General features: G+C 52.0%; 1 protein-coding gene and 1 long non-coding RNA gene across 2 annotated transcripts in view; both read left to right on the forward strand.

The window, feature by feature from the left end:
- LOC134416738 (uncharacterized) overlaps window positions 1–12228 on the forward strand; it is a 148595-nt gene extending 136367 nt beyond the window's left edge. The window contains exon 4 of the long non-coding RNA XR_010027357.1: window positions 10730–12228. This is a non-coding gene — a long non-coding RNA (uncharacterized LOC134416738). The remainder of the gene's footprint in view (window positions 1–10729) is intronic.
- Window positions 12229–14936: 2708 nt separating this feature from the next.
- On the forward strand, window positions 14937–19773 carry IRF2BP2 (interferon regulatory factor 2 binding protein 2). The gene is made up of 2 exons (XM_063151619.1): window positions 14937–16107; window positions 16356–19773. The coding sequence occupies exons 1-2, from the start codon at window positions 15075–15077 to the stop codon at window positions 17075–17077; spliced, it is 1755 nt and encodes a 584-aa protein (XP_063007689.1). The 5' UTR covers window positions 14937–15074; the 3' UTR covers window positions 17078–19773.
- The last annotated feature ends 282 nt before the right edge of the window (window positions 19774–20055 follow it).

Genomic DNA, 20055 nt, shown 5'->3' on the forward strand with positions numbered 1-20055 from the left:
TGGGCAGCCCTGCCGCAGGCAGCAGAAGTGTGATGTGCAGACAGGCTGCAGCAAGCCCCCCCTGATGCTAGATCCAATGCCTGGAGAAAAGTGTCTAATCCTGCCAGGTTTGCTCCTTACTGGCATCCACATGAGCTAATCCTTCCCAGTGTGTACCCAACCCTCCCATTTCCTTCCCTGGGAAAGCTGTTGGCCTTCCCACCTGGCAGCACGGCACTGGGCACTGAGCTGCCACGCATGGGGCGAGCAGGAGCCACCCCTGCCGTGACCGGGGCTCTCAGGCTGCAGGGACAGCCCAGCTCCGGGGGCTGCCCTGGCTCACAGCTCAGCAGCTTCCTCTGCAAACCTAACAGATGCTCCCAGCAAAGAAACAGAAACCAAAGCAGAAAAATGAGGCGTCTGCAGAAATGCTTTGTTGGTGGACTGCTGCTGGGCATTGCTGGCTCTGCAGGGGCTCCCGTTCCTGTCGGGATCTGCCTTTGCTGCTGTCTGCAGCCTCCTGGAGCTGCCTCTCCAGCAAGAAGCACACAGTGATCACTGGCAGTGGTCCCTGGGGATATTACTGCACGATGGGAAAAGCAGCTACAGCAGCGGCTGGGCGTGATGCTGAAGAAGTCATCTTCCTACTGTGTCCTTAATACAAATACTTTATGGAAAATGAATCAGCCCTCTTTGGGCTTTTTTCCAGAGGCCCCTCTGACTAATTTTGTCCAAAACAGCCGGGCTGACCCTGCGCAGCAGTATGACGGTGGCAGACAGGACCTGCTCACGTTTGGGTGGAGGCAGGGAAAAACTGTTTTGCAGGCCTGCCCAAAAAAATCCTCAGGCTGACTCTGCCAAAAACCACACCAAACATATGGTAAATGAAATCGCTGGCAGGGAGCTGGCTTGGACGGCAGGAGTGTTTCAGCACTGTGGACTGCTTGTTAGCTGGCCTGAATTGTATTTATGCTGCTTTAAGCAGCTCCATATTTAAGGAAAAGAAGGCAAAGGAGAGGGCAATGCCAATTTTTTGGGTGTGCTTTTGATGCCTCCCCATGCACATTATTTTCCTGACGATGTTAGAATGGTCACAGTGCTTGTCCCATCCTGTGGTTAAGAGCACAACAGCACCACAGAAGGTTTCACCTCCTCATATGGCAACAGTCTCCTGTGGAAAAGCAGACAGAAGGGCTTTTCTCTCTTGGAACAGGGATACTGCCTATTTCACCATATGAATGTCGAGTACATTTCATGGAGCTGATGAAATCATGTACAGATGGGATCCATCCTAACAAAGGCTCTTATTCACAGGGCAGGTTTCTCTGTGGCGTATCTTGGGCCGTATCCCAGCCTGCATAGCCATATCAACCAAATGCATCCACAGAGCCAGGCAAATTTCTGAGAGGATACCAGACACAGAGATACTGTGCCCCTGCTGCTGTGAACAGCTTGACTGACTTTGCAGCAGTTTGGCCCCTCTGGGAATCTGAGCCTTGGAGTCATGGCAATAAACACGCCTTTCCTCACATGACAGCCTTTAAAAGCATTCCGGTACCAGATACCATTTCCAGGATGCTGCCAGGTGCTGTGGAGAAAGCATGGCAGAGCAGCAAGATCATTAGAAAGAGATGCCTGATGTCTTCAGAAATTTGGTAGGCTGCCATAAGAATAGCTGTGGTATCTACAGCTACTGAAGGAGGATGAAAATAGAGCAGACAAAGAGCAGTTCCTTTTCTTGAGTCTGGGGTATCATTTTTCCTCCTGGAGCTAGAGTGGTGGAGTGCCAGGGGCAGAGCTCACCTCCACATTCAAGGGCAGCTTTCCATCACCCTTTGTATGCTGCAGCTTGGAGCTCAGACGTTTCCCAGCCTTACCCCATCTCTTAGTTTCCCCCATCTCTCTGCAGGCTGACTATTGCACTGGCAAGGGGCTTTTTCAAGAGAAGGCAGGGGGATAGATATCTCAGAGCTGCTGTCCTGCTCCTGACTCCAAGGGCACACCTTTCTGGGGCTGAGTGATTATCTAAGTCAATGGGATGACCAAATCCCACAGAATCTGTTTGTTCAACAAGCTGATCTGGTTAAGGAAAATCAAAGTTTCAAAGCAAACTTTTGGGCACAATCCAGCCCAAACATGGATTAATAAACCTTTTCCCCTGCTTTAAACTTTCTTAAAGCGCATTCAGCACTCAGCAGTAGTACCTTAGAAACTCTCACTATGTGCCTATGCTCAAAAGGACAAACAACAACAAAAGGAAATATACAGAGGGATGACTTAAGAGAGTTTGGAAATCGCTTCCCATATGAAACACTCCTTTAGTCACAGGCACAAAAAAGCATCAAAATTCCCTGCCTCTGATGTAAACAACAGAAAGAAAAAGTCATCTGGAAGGACAGGATGATTCATACTGAGGACCTGACTCGTAATATTCATCAGTGTTGAAATTGCCTCTGCAAGATGACTGCATGTGAAAACGGCATCAGCGAAATTCCAGCTTCTGCCACCAGAAGTATCATTAGCAGCAAAGTGCTGTGGTGAGACTCCAGTGGCACAACCCTTGCCCCAATGAGGGTGACTAATCGTAAGTCATCCGACCTGTCCCAGCTAAAACAGCACTGTCATTCAGGTAAAACTGCTTTACATAAGGGCAGCTGCAGCACACTGGAGCATGCTCAGCCTTTGCAGCCATCTTTAACAGCAAAATAGAAGGATTTTCTCTTGGCCCTGAAAAAATTCCTGCTGAGGGCTTCCTTATAAAGGAAGAAAGAGCTGCTCAATTTGGATGCTTGAAGAAGACTGGAAAATTGGCCAGTCTTTTCCCTTATGTTAACTGCCCTGAGCCAAGTGGCAAAAGGGCAAAAAAGGCCATGCTGACTTTATGCATTGTTAGGAGATACTTTCCCCTGCACATTTGAATCTGTTTACTTAATCTTCCAGGCCTTTACCCATGAATATTAAATTCCTTGATCACTATGCATTAGGAGTCATCTTCACACCATCTGTTTGTATTTGTCATCTAACCCTTGTAAATAATAAAATGTACTTTGTTCTCAAGTTCATGGATCCTAGCAGGAGAGCAATTGCTGTTGAGGGAAAGTACTGTGTGAAACTATTGGCAGTGACAGGACTCTTCTTTAGCCTCCCATCTTGCCACTACACAAATTAAATGAGTCAAATGAAAGCCAGGATCCAGCCCAAAGAGCGATGCACGGTTTCTTTGAAAGGCCAGAAGAGATGATGGAGGGCTCTGCACCTCTGAATGTGATGCAGGCGCTCTTGCCCATGCTTCTAAAGGAAGGCAATGACAGAAGAGAAGGCTGCACTTCAGGGGAGCAGCCTTACTGAGAGTCAGGCATGCCAACAGCTGCTCTGCTCAAGCAAAAATACAGTCTGGATTGGCAGGAATGGCTGTGGCTGCTTAACACGGTGGCCTGGGCAGCTGGCCTGGGCAAACTTCCTAAGAAGTTCTGGCACAAAAGAAACATCTGAGGAAGAAATAGGTTAATGAGCAGATAGACAATGTTTCTCTCACACCTGGAAGTGCCATTAAAGAAGTGAAATTGTCACCCATCAGCTGAGAGGTAAAGTTCAGAGAAGGCTAGGCAAATATCAAGGGAAACAGTGACGAAGTGCAGTTGTTACAATATGAAATTAATCCTTAGATGGAGCTCTGCCTAAAAATTTTATTAGATCATGCAATGAGAACAGCCTTGACACATATTACAAAGGTTCAATTTCAATTTTATCACTGCAGATAAATGTGTGAATCCCTAGGACAATGGACCCATGAGAAAGGAAAAACATGTGCCATGGTGGAAGACCTCTGTGGACAACAAAAGCTGGCTGGCCAGCACACCTCATGGGCACAGTGCCTTGGGGAGCCAGTCAGAGACATACTTTGCAGGAGAATCACTGTGATTTACATTCCCTAAGGATCTGTCTCTGTGCTCCTATAAATTATCTTATATGCCAGGCAACTATCAATAAGTACTCAAATTGTTGCCATCTAGCTAAAACCTAATGTAGTCGGTTGAAGAAGGGATCATTTAGGAGATTAAATAGAATCATATTGTTTTTATCTGACACGTTGGTAGCAACAAATTTAGGCAAGAGAATGGTTGTCAAATATTTGTTTAACTGGAAGAGTTATCTGGTCTTGGACAAGATACCACTTGCCAGTCTGCTCAGCCTTGCAAACATCCCACACCAGGAGGTTACCTATTAAGTGATAGACAATATAACTTGTTAATTGTTAGAGCATTATGACCTTAGACTTTGCCCAGGTAATTAATAATACCATCTGCTCTCTAGGTCTGCAATACTATTATTTTTACATGAGGATTACTCATCTTTCTCCACAAGAAAGTTTGCAAAAAACTGCTAAAGGAGAGTAGGGCAGCATGGTACTTAAACCTGACTGCCCAAGCAAAATGTACAAGAGGCACAGTTCACCCAAAATATCGCAGATGTATTGTCTTGACTCTGTAAATATTGATGTGCTGAAGGCTGAGGGCCTGTGATCCAGCCTTGTCTTGCCTGAGAACAAGCTGGGAGTGAAATGCACTCTGGTGCAGGCTGCCACTCACCTTGCTTTTTCTGGCACCACTGCAGTTTCCTTCACCAAAACAACAGCAACAGTTCAAAGGCCACCATTCAGGATCACTGTGCCTTCAGATCTTTTTCTCTTTGATAGCATGCTTTTAAGGCATGGGCATTTCACACCAAGCAATCACATTTATCAGGTTTTCCAATCCTCTTCTTGCTGACAGTGGTGCGATTTTTGGCTTTGGCTTCTTAGGGAATTTAGGGAAGGGAAGAAAACAGTGTATTTCTCTCAGCGGGTGTCTCCTGGTCAGTGTTTCCATGGGGTTTCATGTAAAGCCATTCCCAGTGCACTGGAAACCTGAACCTACTGGATTCAGTGACAGAAGTCCTACCAACTGAGATGAGCCACTTTCTCACTCTGGAATGTTGCAATTTTTGTGCAAATAGTCTTTTCCTCCAAATAAAGAGAAGCTGAAACCTGATAGCTGGTGAGCTGCCAGATGAAGGAGGAAGCATTAGAGGTGTGAACACCAAAGTGATCCAAAATACAAAGCCAAGAGAAAGAACCCAGAGTGTATTTTAAATTTAAAAGTGCACATTTGTAGTGAGTTTTCAAAAAATGTTTTTATTTAGTTTACTGCTTACTGGTGTATGTTTGAGGAACAAAACAATCATGAACCCTCCACATCCCCAGCTTAATTCCTATACGAGACCTAGGAGGTGGAGTGCTTTACTTGGCACTCTTTTGCAAGAGAGAGGTCAAATATGAAACTGAACATATGAATGCAATTAGGAGGGTATGTAAAATATGGGGGCTGGACGTCTTAACAGTGTCCAAAGCAGGCATGTCTTGACATGCCATTGGTTGAAAATGATTTTAAGTATTCCAGTCTGTCGGACAGTGTATCTGATTACATCTGAAAAGAGTTTCTTAGTCTTTTGCTCATATGATTTTTCTCATATTTCAAGTGTAGGAGTTTGACTCTGAAAGCCTAGCATGCAGAAACATTCACATCTTTTTGAAGTCTATGAAACAATATCTTTTTATTACCAATGCTGGTTCTGGAAGAAGATGTGAGAAAGTCCAGATTCTTCCCACTTGTCCTATATTCATTTTGAGACAAAGAAAGTTCTAAGGACATTTATGCATGTTACCTGTAGGTGTGTGTAGCAGGTTGTGATGTGATATTTTTTCCATTTGTAAACAGAGAAACTGGTATTTTCTTACCATATACAGCTGAGTAAGTTTTCTTACTGTTGTTTCATAAATGACAAAGGAATGGCTTAAATCTGTGCCAAAAGTATGCACAAAAATCTATCTCTACTCTGTGCCTATGATTTGCATTTTCTTTTAAACCTTTCCAAGTGAAGCAGTAGGCAAAACCCCCGGCAACTAGAAGCATGTGCAAGGATGCAGAAAGCTTTAGAATATGTTTCCACACCCTGCTGACCTATTCATCAAAAAGTCTGCCAAAACACGTAACTCTTGGTCTAAAGCAAAATTCACAAGAAAGGGCCTCGCTTGCATTAACCTACTTCTTTCCAGGTTGCGCGCCACTGCGGGATCTCCCAGAGGAAGAGGAGCTGAGCCCATTTTGTGACTTTGCTGTCCTCCCTAGGAATTTTCCCAGCTCCTTGGCAGAGGGGGACGCTGGCAGGAGCAGCCCTGCTTCAGCTGTGCGGGTGGGCCAGGCTGGGAGGCTGAGTTAAGCCCAGCAGATGCAGTGGTGCTGTGGATGAGGCAGCAGTGAGCTGTCAGCTGCAGGGCTGCCTGACCTCGCATGAAGCGGTGCAGTGCATCATCACCCCAGGCCAAATGCTGCTCTGGTGAGAATGCAGTGACTTAGCAGAGCCGCCCCCAGCGGGAACTCTGATTCCCCTGTGATCACTGGCTTACTGAGGCTGGCAGTGCTGAGTGAATCTAGGTTTAGATGTGCCTGTCTTCTTCTTTTCCCAGCTCTCTCTCCATTTGAATCACCATCCTGGTTCATGAGCACGGTGCAGTCCCAGGGTAAGGTTCTCACAATCCCAGAGAGCATTTGTGGAGCCATAAACTTGACAGCAATGGCTTCAAATGGAAAGTAGGCTCCATACTGAAGTAGACATGGGAGTATCTTCCTCACCTCATGCCTGCATTGCATGTATCTTTTTTTGAGATTGTAATACAAACTCCCATTTCATTTACATACACACACATGCAGGTATGTGTTTTATTCCAGTTTTGTACCCGTTAGACAGAGGCCCGATAAGAACAACAAAGAAAAAACCATGCTGGTAGTTTTTTTAGTGCTACTGAGTGATACGGACATCCCTCTACAGTGAAGAAGTCCTGTGCAGTGGTTTCTCCACATTATCATTATTGGTGATGGAGGCAGGGCTGTCATCTTGCTCTGCAGGATATGGAGCCCAGCCTTTAAACTCCTCGGGTCCTGGCAGGAAATCAGACCCATCTCCAGCATGGCCCTGTGCCCCTGGGAAGCCCAGTTGGTCCATGTGTCCCTCCCTCCTCTTCACTGTGTACTCTGGCAGCCTGGGGAGGGTTGTCACAGCTGTTGGTGGGTGGTGGGAGGACGCCTGTGGGTGCAGCATGAGAGGTTTCTGCCACAGCTCCAAACTGATGCTGCTACTGAGGTCCCTTCCCAGTCACCCATCCTGCCCTGCTTCCTTCTCTGCAGAAGCACCCCTGGTGCAGCAGGATGATGGCACTGGGGCAGGTTTAGTTGCACTGCAGCTGTTGGTGCTGCCAGGTTTCCTCCAGCAGCCACAAAAGCAAAGTGCCGAGGGCAGCGGCGGCAGAACCGAGAGCAGGGGTGGGGAAGAATGGGACCACTTCTGCTGACAGCACCAGGTGATGGTGCCCTCCCAAGCAGAGCTGCAGGTGTGCTGCGTGCTCTCCTCTGGTAGCTCACCCAGCTCACGCCCAAGGCCATCTGGATCAAAGACAGGATGAGGCACTGCTCCGGAAAGCAGGGCCAAGCTCCTCTCTTCAGCATGGCGCTCTGGGGTGGTGATTTGGTCTGCTATTATGTAAGATTCAACAAAAGCTGTATAACAAAACTATTTTAAGTAAGAATGTTAATTGAAGGCTGAGTCAGGCTGCAGCTAAAGCAGAGATGTTTTTGAGAGGCTTGTTCTCTTTTTCATTTGGTCTGTATTTTTTTCACTTAATTACAATGTGTGTGGAACAGCAGTTAGCAATAATAGTAACTGGCAGAGGGAAAATGGATGAACAAGATGATCGTCCTCTTGCCTCTGGATCAGCCACTGAAACCCATCCCAGATCTGCACTTTTCAAAAGTCATTCACCTCTGAGCCTGCACGAGGCATATGGGAAGTGAAAGCAGAGCAAAGAGGCAGCTCCTTGATGCTCCTTATTGTGAGGGACTGTGGGTGGAAACTGGTGAGATGTGTTAGGGGGAGGCTCACTGAAGGATGCCCGTGTGACAGCTTGCAAGAGCACACGCAAGACCCCTGAATCAGCAGCAAGTGGCAGCTGTGCAAGCAGCCTCTACAGCTGCCCCAGCAAGATCACTGGCATGGCCATTCCTCAAGGAAGACACGAGCTCCTTCACAGGACCCATTATTGAAGATGACTGGTCCTCATCCAGTCCTGTTTGGGAGAGTAAGCGATACGCTAACCCCTGCCTTTGGCAAGCTCCTTTAACGACTGGAATTTGCAGGAGGAGACCGAGTTTAATTGCCAGTTCCAGCACAGGTCTACCAGTTATTAATGCTGCTGGTGTTCTTTTAATCGAATATGAACTCAACTGTACTTCCCAGCAGGCACCTCCTTCTGGAGCTCAGCATGAGCAGAAGGGATGTGGGTGCCTGGAAAAGGGATGTGTGTGATTTTCTTTGCCCAAAAGTACACATGGACAGAATGAAGTAATCCAATACAACTCTGCTGTTTAAGTTTACAAATACATCATTAATGTCTAAACTTGTAAGTATTGCTCCTCAGCATTGCTACACATACACACACTACTCATATGACAGAATGTACACGATAAAAATATCCTTTTTGACTGGTTTTTACTTAGCATATTAGACTGCAGTCAGCAAAAAGACAAGGCTATGGGCTGAAGCACAGAGAGGAGCATTTCCTCCCTGCTCTGCCTGCCCAGAATGCTCCCTAAGGGGTTCTCTGCAGAGGAGGGGCACTGCATCAGGCACTGCCTGAGCATCCGGAAAAGAGAAAGGGAGAGAATGAGAGGAAGTGCTGGGAGGCCAAAATGAAATTTTGTTTCCATTCTGTGCTTTCTCAGATTTGGGCACCCTTCTGTTAACTCTTGTCTTGTTGCAAAATTGAAATGGTATAGCTGCAATGACTAGCAGAAACATGGGCACCCCAACAATATCTCAATGTGCCTGGGACAAACCAAGGCTGCAGCCTAATGAACCATTTTGCAGCTTTTGCACGCCAATATCAAAATTCCTCCTGAAGGAAAACTGGTCTGTTCAAGGGACTCTGCTGTAGCAGCTGCCCACCACTCCCTGTATTATGGTCCTTTCCCTAAAGAGCGACCCCTCTGAAGAGGGGGGATAGGGGAGCACACCAACAGAGTACATCGTGCTACCCAGTGTTTGGTAGCTACACAATCCTGGCAATTGGTAGGGAATCAGAGAGGGAATCCATCTCCCCTTTTCTCTCCCCTGAGTCTTTTTGAACTAGCTGATCTGTGTGGAGGCCAAACCCATGGACACCTGCCCCCCCCCGGAGGCCCCAGCCCCTCCAGGTGTCCGTGCCCTGCAGGAAGGACAGACAACTGCTGCTGCGAGAGGAGAAAAATGGGATTGCGAAATGGCCGGCGCTGCCAGGAAGCCTGGATATCAGCAGCAGCACAGCTCCCTTCAGCTGGGCTGCCTGCCCCTCTGGTGGTGGTCCTGTCCTGCCCCAAGCTGTGGGGCCACCAGCCATCGAGGCGGGGAGGCTTTTTGGGACGGCGAGTTCTTCTGGCAGGCCCGGGAGGTGATTTGCCAGCTGGAGCTGTCAGCAAGCGCCAGTTTGCTGCTGCAGGGGGATGTTTGGGTAATGCAGGAACTCCCATGTTGGAAACAGCATTAATACCCTTGGCCCACACTTTGAGAAGGTCTGGTCCTCGGTTTTGACTTTTATTTTGTGTGAGGACCCTACTGCCAGCTCCCACAAACAGGGAAAAAGCATTTCCCAGCCTGAAACTCCCCAGCCCATGAGAAAGCCTTTGGCAGAGCCTCCTCCTTGGGGCTCCTCTTTGTGCTTTGCTCACGCACACCAGCACTTCCACACATGCAGAGGGGGAAGCTCTGCCCCTCTGCAGCTCCTCGGGGCTCCGCAAGCTGCATCGACATGGGCTAGGGGAATGAAGCACAGACAAGGAACACAGCTATCCAGAAGCCTAAAAAGAAGGAACTTTAAAGCCCTATGTAATTTTTTTCAACAGACGATCTGTTTCTGCTCTTATTTTGTAACGTTTCCTGTGGAGTCCTCGCCCCTGTCCAATTTTCTGAGGGTATTTGGAAGCCTGTCGGCTCCCGCACAGAAGGCAGGGAGCAGAGCCAGCGCGGTGTCACGGAGGGGTCACTGCTTCCTGGGCTTCCTGTTTATTTTGGGAAGGGGTCACCCGGCCAGCCGGCCGCTCTGCCTGCGCCCCGGGAAGCCCCCGGCCACCACATTCCTGCCCCCCTCGCCCGGGGCTGCAGACAATTGCTGACTGTGGCTCGAAATGCAGAGCACCAAGGCGGGGTGTAAATGGGATAACCCGACATGCCTATTTACTCAGCCTGGGGATAAGGGGGGAAGCTTTTCCACATCAATTGCCCTTTCTTCTGGTATCTGGAAGTGTCTCTCTGAAGTTTTTCGTTCTCTTCGGAGGGTAGTAACCTCTGAATTTCTCAAGTGTTTCCATGATCTTTTCCTCGCTGCTTTTTTTTCTACTTCTACTTGAAAAAAGGGCATAAAGTCAACTGCGCTGTTAAAAACAGAATTGTCTCCCTTTTTAAAGAAAGCATGCAAATTTTTCTCCAAACTGCCTAGAGCAGAGCCCACCAATGGAGCAGAAGCTGTAGCACACAGGCTCTTGCTCACAGTGCGAGTCCCTGGTAACTCGCCCTGACCAGGCTGTCTAGAGCAAAGCGTTGGAGCAGAATAGCAGCATCTCCATATTTTGGGACATATCCATGAATGAATGGTAAACAATTGTCCTATTGCTGTTTCCTCTTCTAGGCAGATTCTGCTTAGGTGCCTCGCAGCTCTTCAGAAGTTAACACCAAGGAGCAGCATTCAGTGCAGCTGTCTTCAAGGAGTTAATAAAAGGCCCCATGTATGGGAAACAGCAGACACTGAGTAGCTGCTCGAGTCCCTCTCGATCCTCTGGCACGTCCTGCCTCACACTGAGCGAGTGCACTGACCTCTCTCCGGCCTCGGTGGAGTATTTTTGTGCCAGTGGCTCTGTCAGCTCCTGCCATCAGCAGTCGGCTCCAGGCTGCAGGGCAGCCGTCAGCATGCCGCTGACAAGCAGCTCTTGGGGAAGCATGCTCTCATCCTGCAAGCCCAGAAGTGCACACAGCTTTACATTTGTAGTGATGCTCCTGTGGATAAAGTTGTAACTGGTTGTAAACATGTGCAGGATCAGTGGCTTACCATGAGCCTGTCCAAACCCTATACATGTCAACACTCTGTGCCTGATGACACCCTCATTTGCACCAGTATCTTTTTTCCCCCCTATAGCACTAGATTAAACATTGTTGGCCCAGAGTCACCTGCATCTGACTAAATCCAAAACTTCAAGGACTATTCCCAGACTCTCCTCTCTCAGTTCTGAGAGAGCAACCTCCATAATTCATTATGAATCAATGAAGGAGAGCTGGTAGCATCCTTCAGCATAATTGCCCTTCCTGTCTTGGCTCTGGCCATTTTGATGTTACCCTGCAGGACTTCTGCCACAACAGGAGGATGCAAATAAGAGCCATGGAGGAAGCAGTATCTGCTGGAGAAGGATGTGAGACAGCCTCAGTCAGAAGGGAAAGAAGAATGCCAAGGGCAGAGGTGATCAAGTGAGAAGCACTGGTTTGGACACAGAGGAAGGGCAGGCCCCATGGGGGATAGGTACGTGGGTGAAGTGCAGGCTGGGGGCACAGTTCTGGGACAAGGGTCTGCACACAATCACTGCTGCCAGTGCAGAGGATAAGAGGGATAAAACCCTGCAGGGAGGAAGAGAAACACAGCAAGATCTCGGTGTGGTTCATTGACAAAAGCAAAAAAACACATTGTAAGAAGGGGGATGGCATTGATGTGGAGGTGGCAAACAGAGTTCATCTCAAAGAGCTGCCCCATTACAACCTTTCCTCTCCCCTCCTTCCCTCACCCATGACACTGGGCACACCGGAACAAGACAAAAGCCTTCCACACTGTGCTGGACCCTCATCCATGCCATCATGGTGCTCCTTGCTCACGGACTGCCCCAGACCTTCCCAGCCCTGCACCCCACAAGACATTGTCCAGCACTCGCTGCTCCTATCTATAGCCTTGGTGTGTTGCAGCAAGGGGCGTTTCGCAGAGATCCGGCACAAAGGGATGGCTTCTGTTTCAAAAAAGAGAAAAAAAAACAAGAGACAAATGCATTATTTGTTCGATTCCTGTGCAGTTACTGTTGTAACAGTCAGCAGCTTTGAGGTATTTTTTTTTGTGATTTGATACATAAACCACATTTCCTATGTAGCACTGCCACTATTTTTTTATCAGGTTTTTGACATTGAGCTTGGCAACATGATTTTTTTTTTCCTTTTCCACCAGAATGAATTCAAAGGCAGCAAACGCGGCAAAACCAGAATACTGCTCATCTTGACTTTTCCACGCAGCTAGTTTTCATTAAAAATAAAGGAAAATAAATACAGGTCACATTTTCTGTCCTGCAGTTAAAAGCCTGCCACAGCTCAAAGCTTTGCTTTCTTCTTACCCTGCAGCCTGGCTCAGCTAGCACTCCAGCTCTGCTCATGATCTGAAATGCGCAAACACACTGTTTCTTGGCTTTCCACCAGTATATATAAATATATGTAATTTTTTCCTTCGGAGAACCTGGAGGCAAAAGCAAGAGGGCAAAGGAGTACGTGACTAAAACATCCAAACTTCCTCTTTCATAAGCCATCACATGATGAAGTGCAATTACAATTCCTGCCTTGTCCCTGCCAATTGCAGGCGCATTGCCTCACCCGAGAAACCCGGCTTCTTCCCCCGCCCCGTGTGTGTGTGTGTGTGTGTGTGTGGAGGCAGCGATCGCTGCAGCCGGCTTGGCGAGGCTCCAGCTTCGGGCTGGAGAAAGAGGGCAGTGGGTGGAAGACGAAAACAAAGATCTGTTTACTTAGCTTGCATGGATAAATCGTCTTTCCAGCCGGGGAGGGGAGGAGGGAAGAGAAACAGCTTTAAAGGACTTTGATGCAATGTGAAAGGAGGGCTGCTCGGGAAAAGCGAGCCGATGTTAACCCTTGGCTCTCCGGCAGCCACGGCAGGGCTGCCCCTTCTCCTTGCTCCGACCCTCCGGCCCCGGCCGGCCGCCGCAGGGCCGCCAGGAGCTGTGAAGGCTCCGGGGGTGGCTCCCGGGGTAGCAGCCCCTGCCGCCGCAACGACGGACTGGGGCCGGGGCTGACTTTTATTTCGCCTATGTACAACCCGGCGCCTCCAGGGCGCCCGGCCGGCCGTGCATTGCAGAGTCACCCAACCTGGCACGGGGGCCGGCGCTGCAGCCAGCGCCAGGACGAGCAGGAGCCGAGGCAGGGGGAGGCGAGGGCTCCCCACAGCCCCGGGGCGCACGGGCGGCCGCCACACGCAGCCCCCGGGCCCGGCGGGCGGCGCGGGGCGAGAGGGAGCAGCTCTGCCCCGGTGTCCGCCCGACGGGGACATTCTGCCCCCGGTGTCTGCCCGACGCCCCTCGGCAGCCCGGCCGGGCAGGGGCAGCGGAGCGGCGGCGCTGGTGGCGGCCCAGCCCCGCAGCGCCGTCGGGCGGCCCCCAGCCGCGGGGAGGCACCTCCCGGCGGCCGCCACGGACGTCAGAGCTTCCCCAGCCCCGGCCGGCTCCCGCCTCCCGCCCTCTTTCCCTCCCTCCTCTGTAACCTACATAACGCCGTGGGAAGGGCGGCTGGAGCGCGGCTGTCGGGGGGAGCAGCCTCCGCCGTGTTCACCCTGTACGGGCAAAGGCGTGCAGCCGACCGTACGTGCAGGGATGGGCCCGGTGAGGGGCTGCTTCGCCTCCCGTGGCACACGAGGAGAGCGAACACCCTCTCTTGCTCCCTCCCTTGCCCCCACCCTGTGTTTCAGTGAGGGTGCAGGTGGCGAATAAGCGATTCACAGCGTGGAAGGGGGTCGGGGTAACAGGTTTTTCTTTTTTGGGAACGAGACGGCGTGTGCTTAGTCTGTGTGAATTTCGCTAATCTGCATTAGAGAACTGCTGGTTTGTGGTTTAAAATGACAGGAAATCTAGAACGTCCTATTTCCTGTGCACAAATGACAACAGTTAAGAGAAAAAAAAAAAAAAAAAAAAAAAAAAAAAAAAAAAAAAGCTGGGTAATCGTTACATTTATTTCTGATGGTGCCTCCTGCTCCGGCGGGGAGAACAAAGCCGAGCACCGCTCGGCGGGGCGCCGGCCCCTGCCCGGAGGTGGCGATGACCGGCCCGGCGGGGGGAACCTCGGAACTGCGGGGCGCGCCCGGGGCGCCGCGTCCAAGGTCACGGGGGAGGGGGTGCACTGAGTCCCGCACTGCGGGAGGGGCCCCGCGCACCGCTGCGCCCACGGTTGGGAGGTTTCGGCAAAGCCCCTCGGCGGTGAGGGAAATAGTAATACACCCAACAATAATAAAATTAAAATCAGAAGAGAAGGAGGGAGCTGCAGGGCACCCCCGCCCCTCGCCTTGTCCCTCTCCGCTCCCACAGCCCTCCCCGGGGGCGATGCGGGGCGGGGGCGCGGCGGCCCCCCGGAGGCAGGAGGAACCCCCGGTGGCGGGGGCGCGGGCAGGGGCCGGGGCTGGGATCGCGGTGGCGGCGGCGGGGCGGGGGCGCCCATCGCGCAGGCGCGGCCGGCACTGTCGAAGAATCGTAGCGGCGGCGCGCAGAGGCGGCGGTGGCGGCTGAAGCCCGGCACGGCACGGCGCCGCCGCCAGCCCCGGCCCCGGCCCCCGTGGCAGTCCCCGCCCCGCCCGCCCCGCCGCGCCGCGCCGGCCCCCGCCGCCCCGCGCCGCCCCGTAGTAGCCAGAGAGCGGGGGAGCCGTGCGGGCGGCAGCGGCCGCAGCCCTGCGCCAGCCGCGCGGCGGAGATGCGCGTCCCCGCCGCCCTGTGAGCGCCGCCGGCGGAGACGGCGACGGGAGCGGCGTTCCCCGCAGCGGCTCTGCCTGCCGGGGCGCTCGCCGCGCCCCGCTCCAGCGCACGGAAGAGGAAGGCGAGGGGGAGGGGGCCCGGCGGACGGTCCCGCTGCGGCCGCGGCTCCCGAGCCTGCCCGTCGGGACTCCGGTGACGAGGGGCGGAGGAGGCAGCGGCCGAAGCCGGAGCGGGGGGCGCTCGCCGCTGCCCCGGGGCCGGGACATGTCGTCGGCGGCGGTGGCGGCTGCTTCCCGCAGGCAGTCGTGCTACCTGTGCGATCTACCCCGCATGCCCTGGGCCATGATCTGGGACTTCACCGAGCCCGTCTGCCGGGGCTGCGTCAACTACGAGGGCGCCGACCGCGTGGAGTTCGTCATCGACACGGCGCGGCAGCTGAAGCGGGCGCACGGCTGCTTCCCCGAGGGCCGGGCCCCGCCACCGCCCCACGCCAAGCAGCCTCCGCTCTCCGCCAAGGAGCTCCTGGCGCAGCAGCAGCAGCTCGGCCACCCCTCGGCGGCGGAGGCGGCGGCGCGGCCCCCGCCGCAGCCCCTGGAGCGCTACTCGCTGGCGTCCGAGCGGCCGCCGCCCCGCCTGGGCGCCGAGTACGGCGGCGGCCGGCAGGTCAACGGGATCCTGGTGCCCAACGGCTTCCCCAAGCCCGAGGAGCCGCCCGAGCTCAATCGGCAGAGCCCGAACCCGCGGCGGACGCACGCCGTGCCGCCCACCCTGGTGCCGCTGGTGAACGGCGCCGGGCTCCCCGCCGCCATCGGCGGTCTGGGCAGCCGCGCCGCCGCCGCGGCCGCCGCCTCGCTGGCCGCCATCTCCGCCGCGCCCGCCCCCATGGCTGTGCCCGTGCCCCAGCAGCCGGCGGCGGCGGCGCAGGCGGCGGCGCAGGCGGCCGGGCAGCCCGGCGAGCTGGGGCACAAGCGCCCCGGCTCCGTCTCCTCCTCCTCCTCCTCGGGTGGCGGCGGCGGCGCGGCGGGGGAGCACGACAGCGGCGCCAAGGAGAAGCGCGGCTCCGCCGAGAGCCTGCCGGCGGCGGCGGCGGCGGAGCTGGCCGCGGAGGGCAAGGGTCGGCCGGGCTCCGAGCAGGAGTGGCTGGCCAAGCCCAAGACAGTGCGGGACACGCTGCTGGCCCTGCACCAGCACGGGAGCCACACCGTGGCCCCCTTCGACAGCAAATTCAAGAAGGAGCCGGGCATGGCGGGCGGCAGGCTGCTGGGCTACGAGACCAACGGCTCCGTGGCCAAGCCAGGTGAGGAGTCGGGACCGGGGGGCGGCGGGGAGGCCAAGGGACGGCGAGGCGGGAGGGGTGGCTCTCCAGGGATATGCGGGGCGGGGGATGCCGGGCGGGTTTGGGCGTGCGGGGCGGCGGCCCGGCCGCTTGGGTGGCCGTGTGCCCGGGGGGTGGCCGGGGCCAGCCGTTTCCGCGGTTGCTCGGCGATGCGTTGTGACTGCGCTGCCTTCTCACCCTCCTCCTTCCCCCCTCCTCTGCCTCTGCAGGGGCCCGGGCCGCCCGGAAGAGGAAGCCTTCCCCCGAGCCCGAGGGCGAGGCTGGACCCCCGAAGATCAACGGGGAGGTGCAGCCCTGGCTGCCCGCCCCGTCGGAAGGGATGAAGCTGCCGCTGACGGGCACCCCCTTCATGTCGCCCCCGCCGCCCACCGCCTCGCCCCACTCCAACCGGACCACGCCGCCCGAGGCGGCACAGAACGGCCAGTCCCCCATGGCCGCCCTCATTCTGGTGGCGGACAATGCCGGGGGCAACCACGCCTCCAAAGACGCCAACCAGGTCCACTCCACCACGCGGAGGAACAGCAGCAGCCCCCCCTCGCCCTCCGCCATGAACCAAAGAAGGCTGGGCTCCGGCAGGGAGGTGCCGGGCCAGGGGGCCAACGCGGCGGCGGCGGGCGGCCTGGAGCCCGTGCACCCCGCCAGCCTGCCGGACTCGTCCCTCGCCGCCAGCGTCCCGTTGTGTTGTACCCTGTGCCACGAGCGCCTGGAAGACACCCACTTCGTGCAGTGCCCCTCCGTCCCCTCGCACAAGTTCTGCTTCCCCTGCTCCCGGCAGAGCATCAAGCAGCAGGGAGCCAGCGGGGAGGTGTATTGCCCCAGCGGGGAGAAGTGTCCCCTGGTCGGCTCCAACGTCCCCTGGGCCTTCATGCAAGGGGAGATCGCCACCATCCTCGCCGGAGATGTGAAAGTGAAAAAGGAGAGGGACTCGTGACTCGCCTGCTCTCGCTGCCCGACATCACCTTGAACTCGAACTGCTCGAATTCTGTATATATCTATAAATATATATATATAAATATATATATATATCTCCAAGACAAGGGAAATGTAGACTTCATAAACATGGCTGTATAATTTTGATTTTTTTGAATACATTGTGTTTCTATATTTTTTGAAGACAAAAGGTATGTACTTATTATAAAGGCATTTCTTCTAATTCTTCTCTTTTTTTTTTCTGTTTCGTTTTTTCTTTTTTTCCCTTTTGTTATAGCAACTATTTGTTGTGCTTCCCTGGTGACAGTTACTGTTCAATGTAGGCTGTGACTTGCGCTGCTTTTTTTAGAGAGCACTTGGCAAACCAGAAATGCTTCTAGCTGTATTTGTATGCACTTGTTTCTTCTGTTTTTTCTTTTCTTTTCTTTTTTTTTTTTTAAATGCCAAATACACTTTCTGACATTGTAAAGATTGCCTTACTGTCTGTGATTCCTTATTCCTGGCCCCTGTCCTGTAGAGCTGGTCGCATGCAGGCTTGGTCTGAGGCAGCTGGGGACAAGAGTGGCTGGCCAAGGCAGGCGTGCCCTTTGCATCCCTCCGGCCGGGCGAGCTTAGGGAGCAGGAGAGCTTTCTCCCAGGAGCGTGTGGCTCGGGTTGCGATGGAAGATCCTCCAGATCCAGTCCCGAATTGCTCACTGTTTCTCGAGGGAAGTTGCCACCAGAGTAGGATGTGTAGAGGTGTCCAAGAGGCGCTGTTGAGTTAGGGATTTCTGGGTTTGTTTGGTTTTGGTTTGGTGTTTTGTTTTGTTTTTTTTTTTTTTTTTAAGGCAAAGTTGACCGCAGTTCTCGTGATCGGTTCTAAGATTACAAAACTGCATTTATTCACCAGTTGCATACCATAATATGGAATTTTGATAACGAACTTAGTTACACGATTGGCAAAGGTGCCAATGTAGCACTGCCATTTCTGAAGGTCTTCAGTGTCACTTGCGGGGCTTTTGTGTCTTTGGACAAAGCTGGGGATGTGGGGAAGAGACTTTATTTTATTTTACTTTAATTTTCAGATAGTGCATATGGATTTTGATTTTGCTTACCAGTCACCTCTGGTGCTGTTGCTATTGTTACTATCGCTGACCCGGTATTTCCAAGTAGTGGCAGGTACGGTGTGGTACAGTGACAGCAGTGACTGAGGCTCTGCCAAATTGCCCGCGGGCATATCAGTGACAGCCCAAATGTGGGTGGAGGAAACCTGTAATTTCCTTATTACGTATGCTTGAAACAAACCTACTGCTATTCTTTGAAAATGAAAATATAAACTGGTTGAAATGAAAGCAATTAGGGCTGCACATAATGGCCCTGGCCCTGCCTTTTAAGCTACTTTGGAGAACTCTTTTGTAAAGCCACTTCTTTTGATCACGCTTCTGCATCACCAAGCAGACTTCTAAAATCAATAAATCATTGGTTACTAGAAATAGTTCAAGTCTAATAGTGATGTTTTTGTGCTGTTTATAGTTCATTGGCAACGCTGCAGCTGTACGAGCCCTTCTGTCGAGGTGTTTATAACTCGGTTATGTGCGGTTGTTTCTGAGCTAAAGGGTGGCGAGGACGTCCCTTCCCAGGGACCAGCTAATAAACACTTCCAGTGTCAGAAGAGAAGGAGGAAAAATCTGTTCAGCCAACTATAAAATTGAAGATTTTTGGGTGCTTTTTACTCAACTGTTCTTATTGTGATAATGTTCAAACTGCAATTTAATGCAGAGAATTTTTTTTTTTGGGGAAGACTACTTTTTTTTAAAAAGAAAAGAAATGGTCATTATTAGTATTTGAAGATCAGAACTGCACATGCACAGTAATTTTCTATGAAGTGTTTAATGAGCACACCCACTACATTGTGTTCCATATTACAGGTCAATGTAATATTAGATAAGACTTGCATGATAAACAAATTCATTGAGTCAATATTACGCTTTAAAACTTATAGTCAAGATTGGTGTCTTATGTAAACACATTTAGCCAATTTGAAGAAAACGCACATTATATATATATATACCTATATATATACCTATATATAAAAAAAATGCCAACTGTAAAGGATTCTTTGGAACCACTATGATCTGTGTAAATGTGTATTTAGGCACTTTATTAAAAAAATGAAATTTGAGCTGATAGATGGTAACAAGTTCTTCAAAGTTGCTTGGCATAATACCTTACATGGGATGAAGTTCATGTTTTTGATTAAGGCGGTTTCCCTACACTTAAACAGGAAGCCAAACTGAATTCCAAAGCCTGCCTAAAAGAGCCCCCCCTTTTGTGTCATCAGGTGTCCCAGCTGTGAGCGTGCCGAGGGTGAGACCTGCTCCTGACAAAGTACACCCTTGTTTTGGGGCCGAGGGACACTGGTGTGAGAGGCCTGTAGGGAAGCACACCTTCCTCCTCCTCCTCCTCCTCCTCCTCCTCCTCCTCCTCCTGCCAGCCGCCCTCTCCTGCATCTCTGGGACTCCTGGAGAGGATGGAAACTCCCCAGCCAGTGATGCCAGGCAGTGGCCCAGAAACAACATAGATGGAAAGGAAATGGCACACGGTGGCTATGCTCACTCAGCTGACTTTGAGCCCCCAGCCAAGTCTGATCTCCACCATAAAACTTTAGAACTGCTAAAGAAAAACAAACAAAATGAAACAAACAAAAAAAAAAACAACCCCCAAACAAACAAAAAAAACCCCCAAAAGAATTAAAAAAAAAATTTGAGGGTGTTCATACATAGCTCATTTTTCTCACATTGAATGTTGCTTTTTCCTTTTGGTTGCTTTGCTCAATTACAATAATACTCCAGTGGATTCTTCCTTTGTTACTACTTCCTGGGCTACAAGCTTTTTTCTTTTTTTTTTTTTTTCCTATTATTTTGAAGTTCTTTAGCTGCAACAGTGCTACTGTTAATATTCCTTTTTAAACTTTTTAAAAGGTGATACTGTAACTTGTGT

Source organism: Melospiza melodia, chromosome 3, assembly GCF_035770615.1.
Source record: "Melospiza melodia melodia isolate bMelMel2 chromosome 3, bMelMel2.pri, whole genome shotgun sequence".
Lineage (NCBI taxonomy): Eukaryota > Metazoa > Chordata > Aves > Passeriformes > Passerellidae > Melospiza > Melospiza melodia.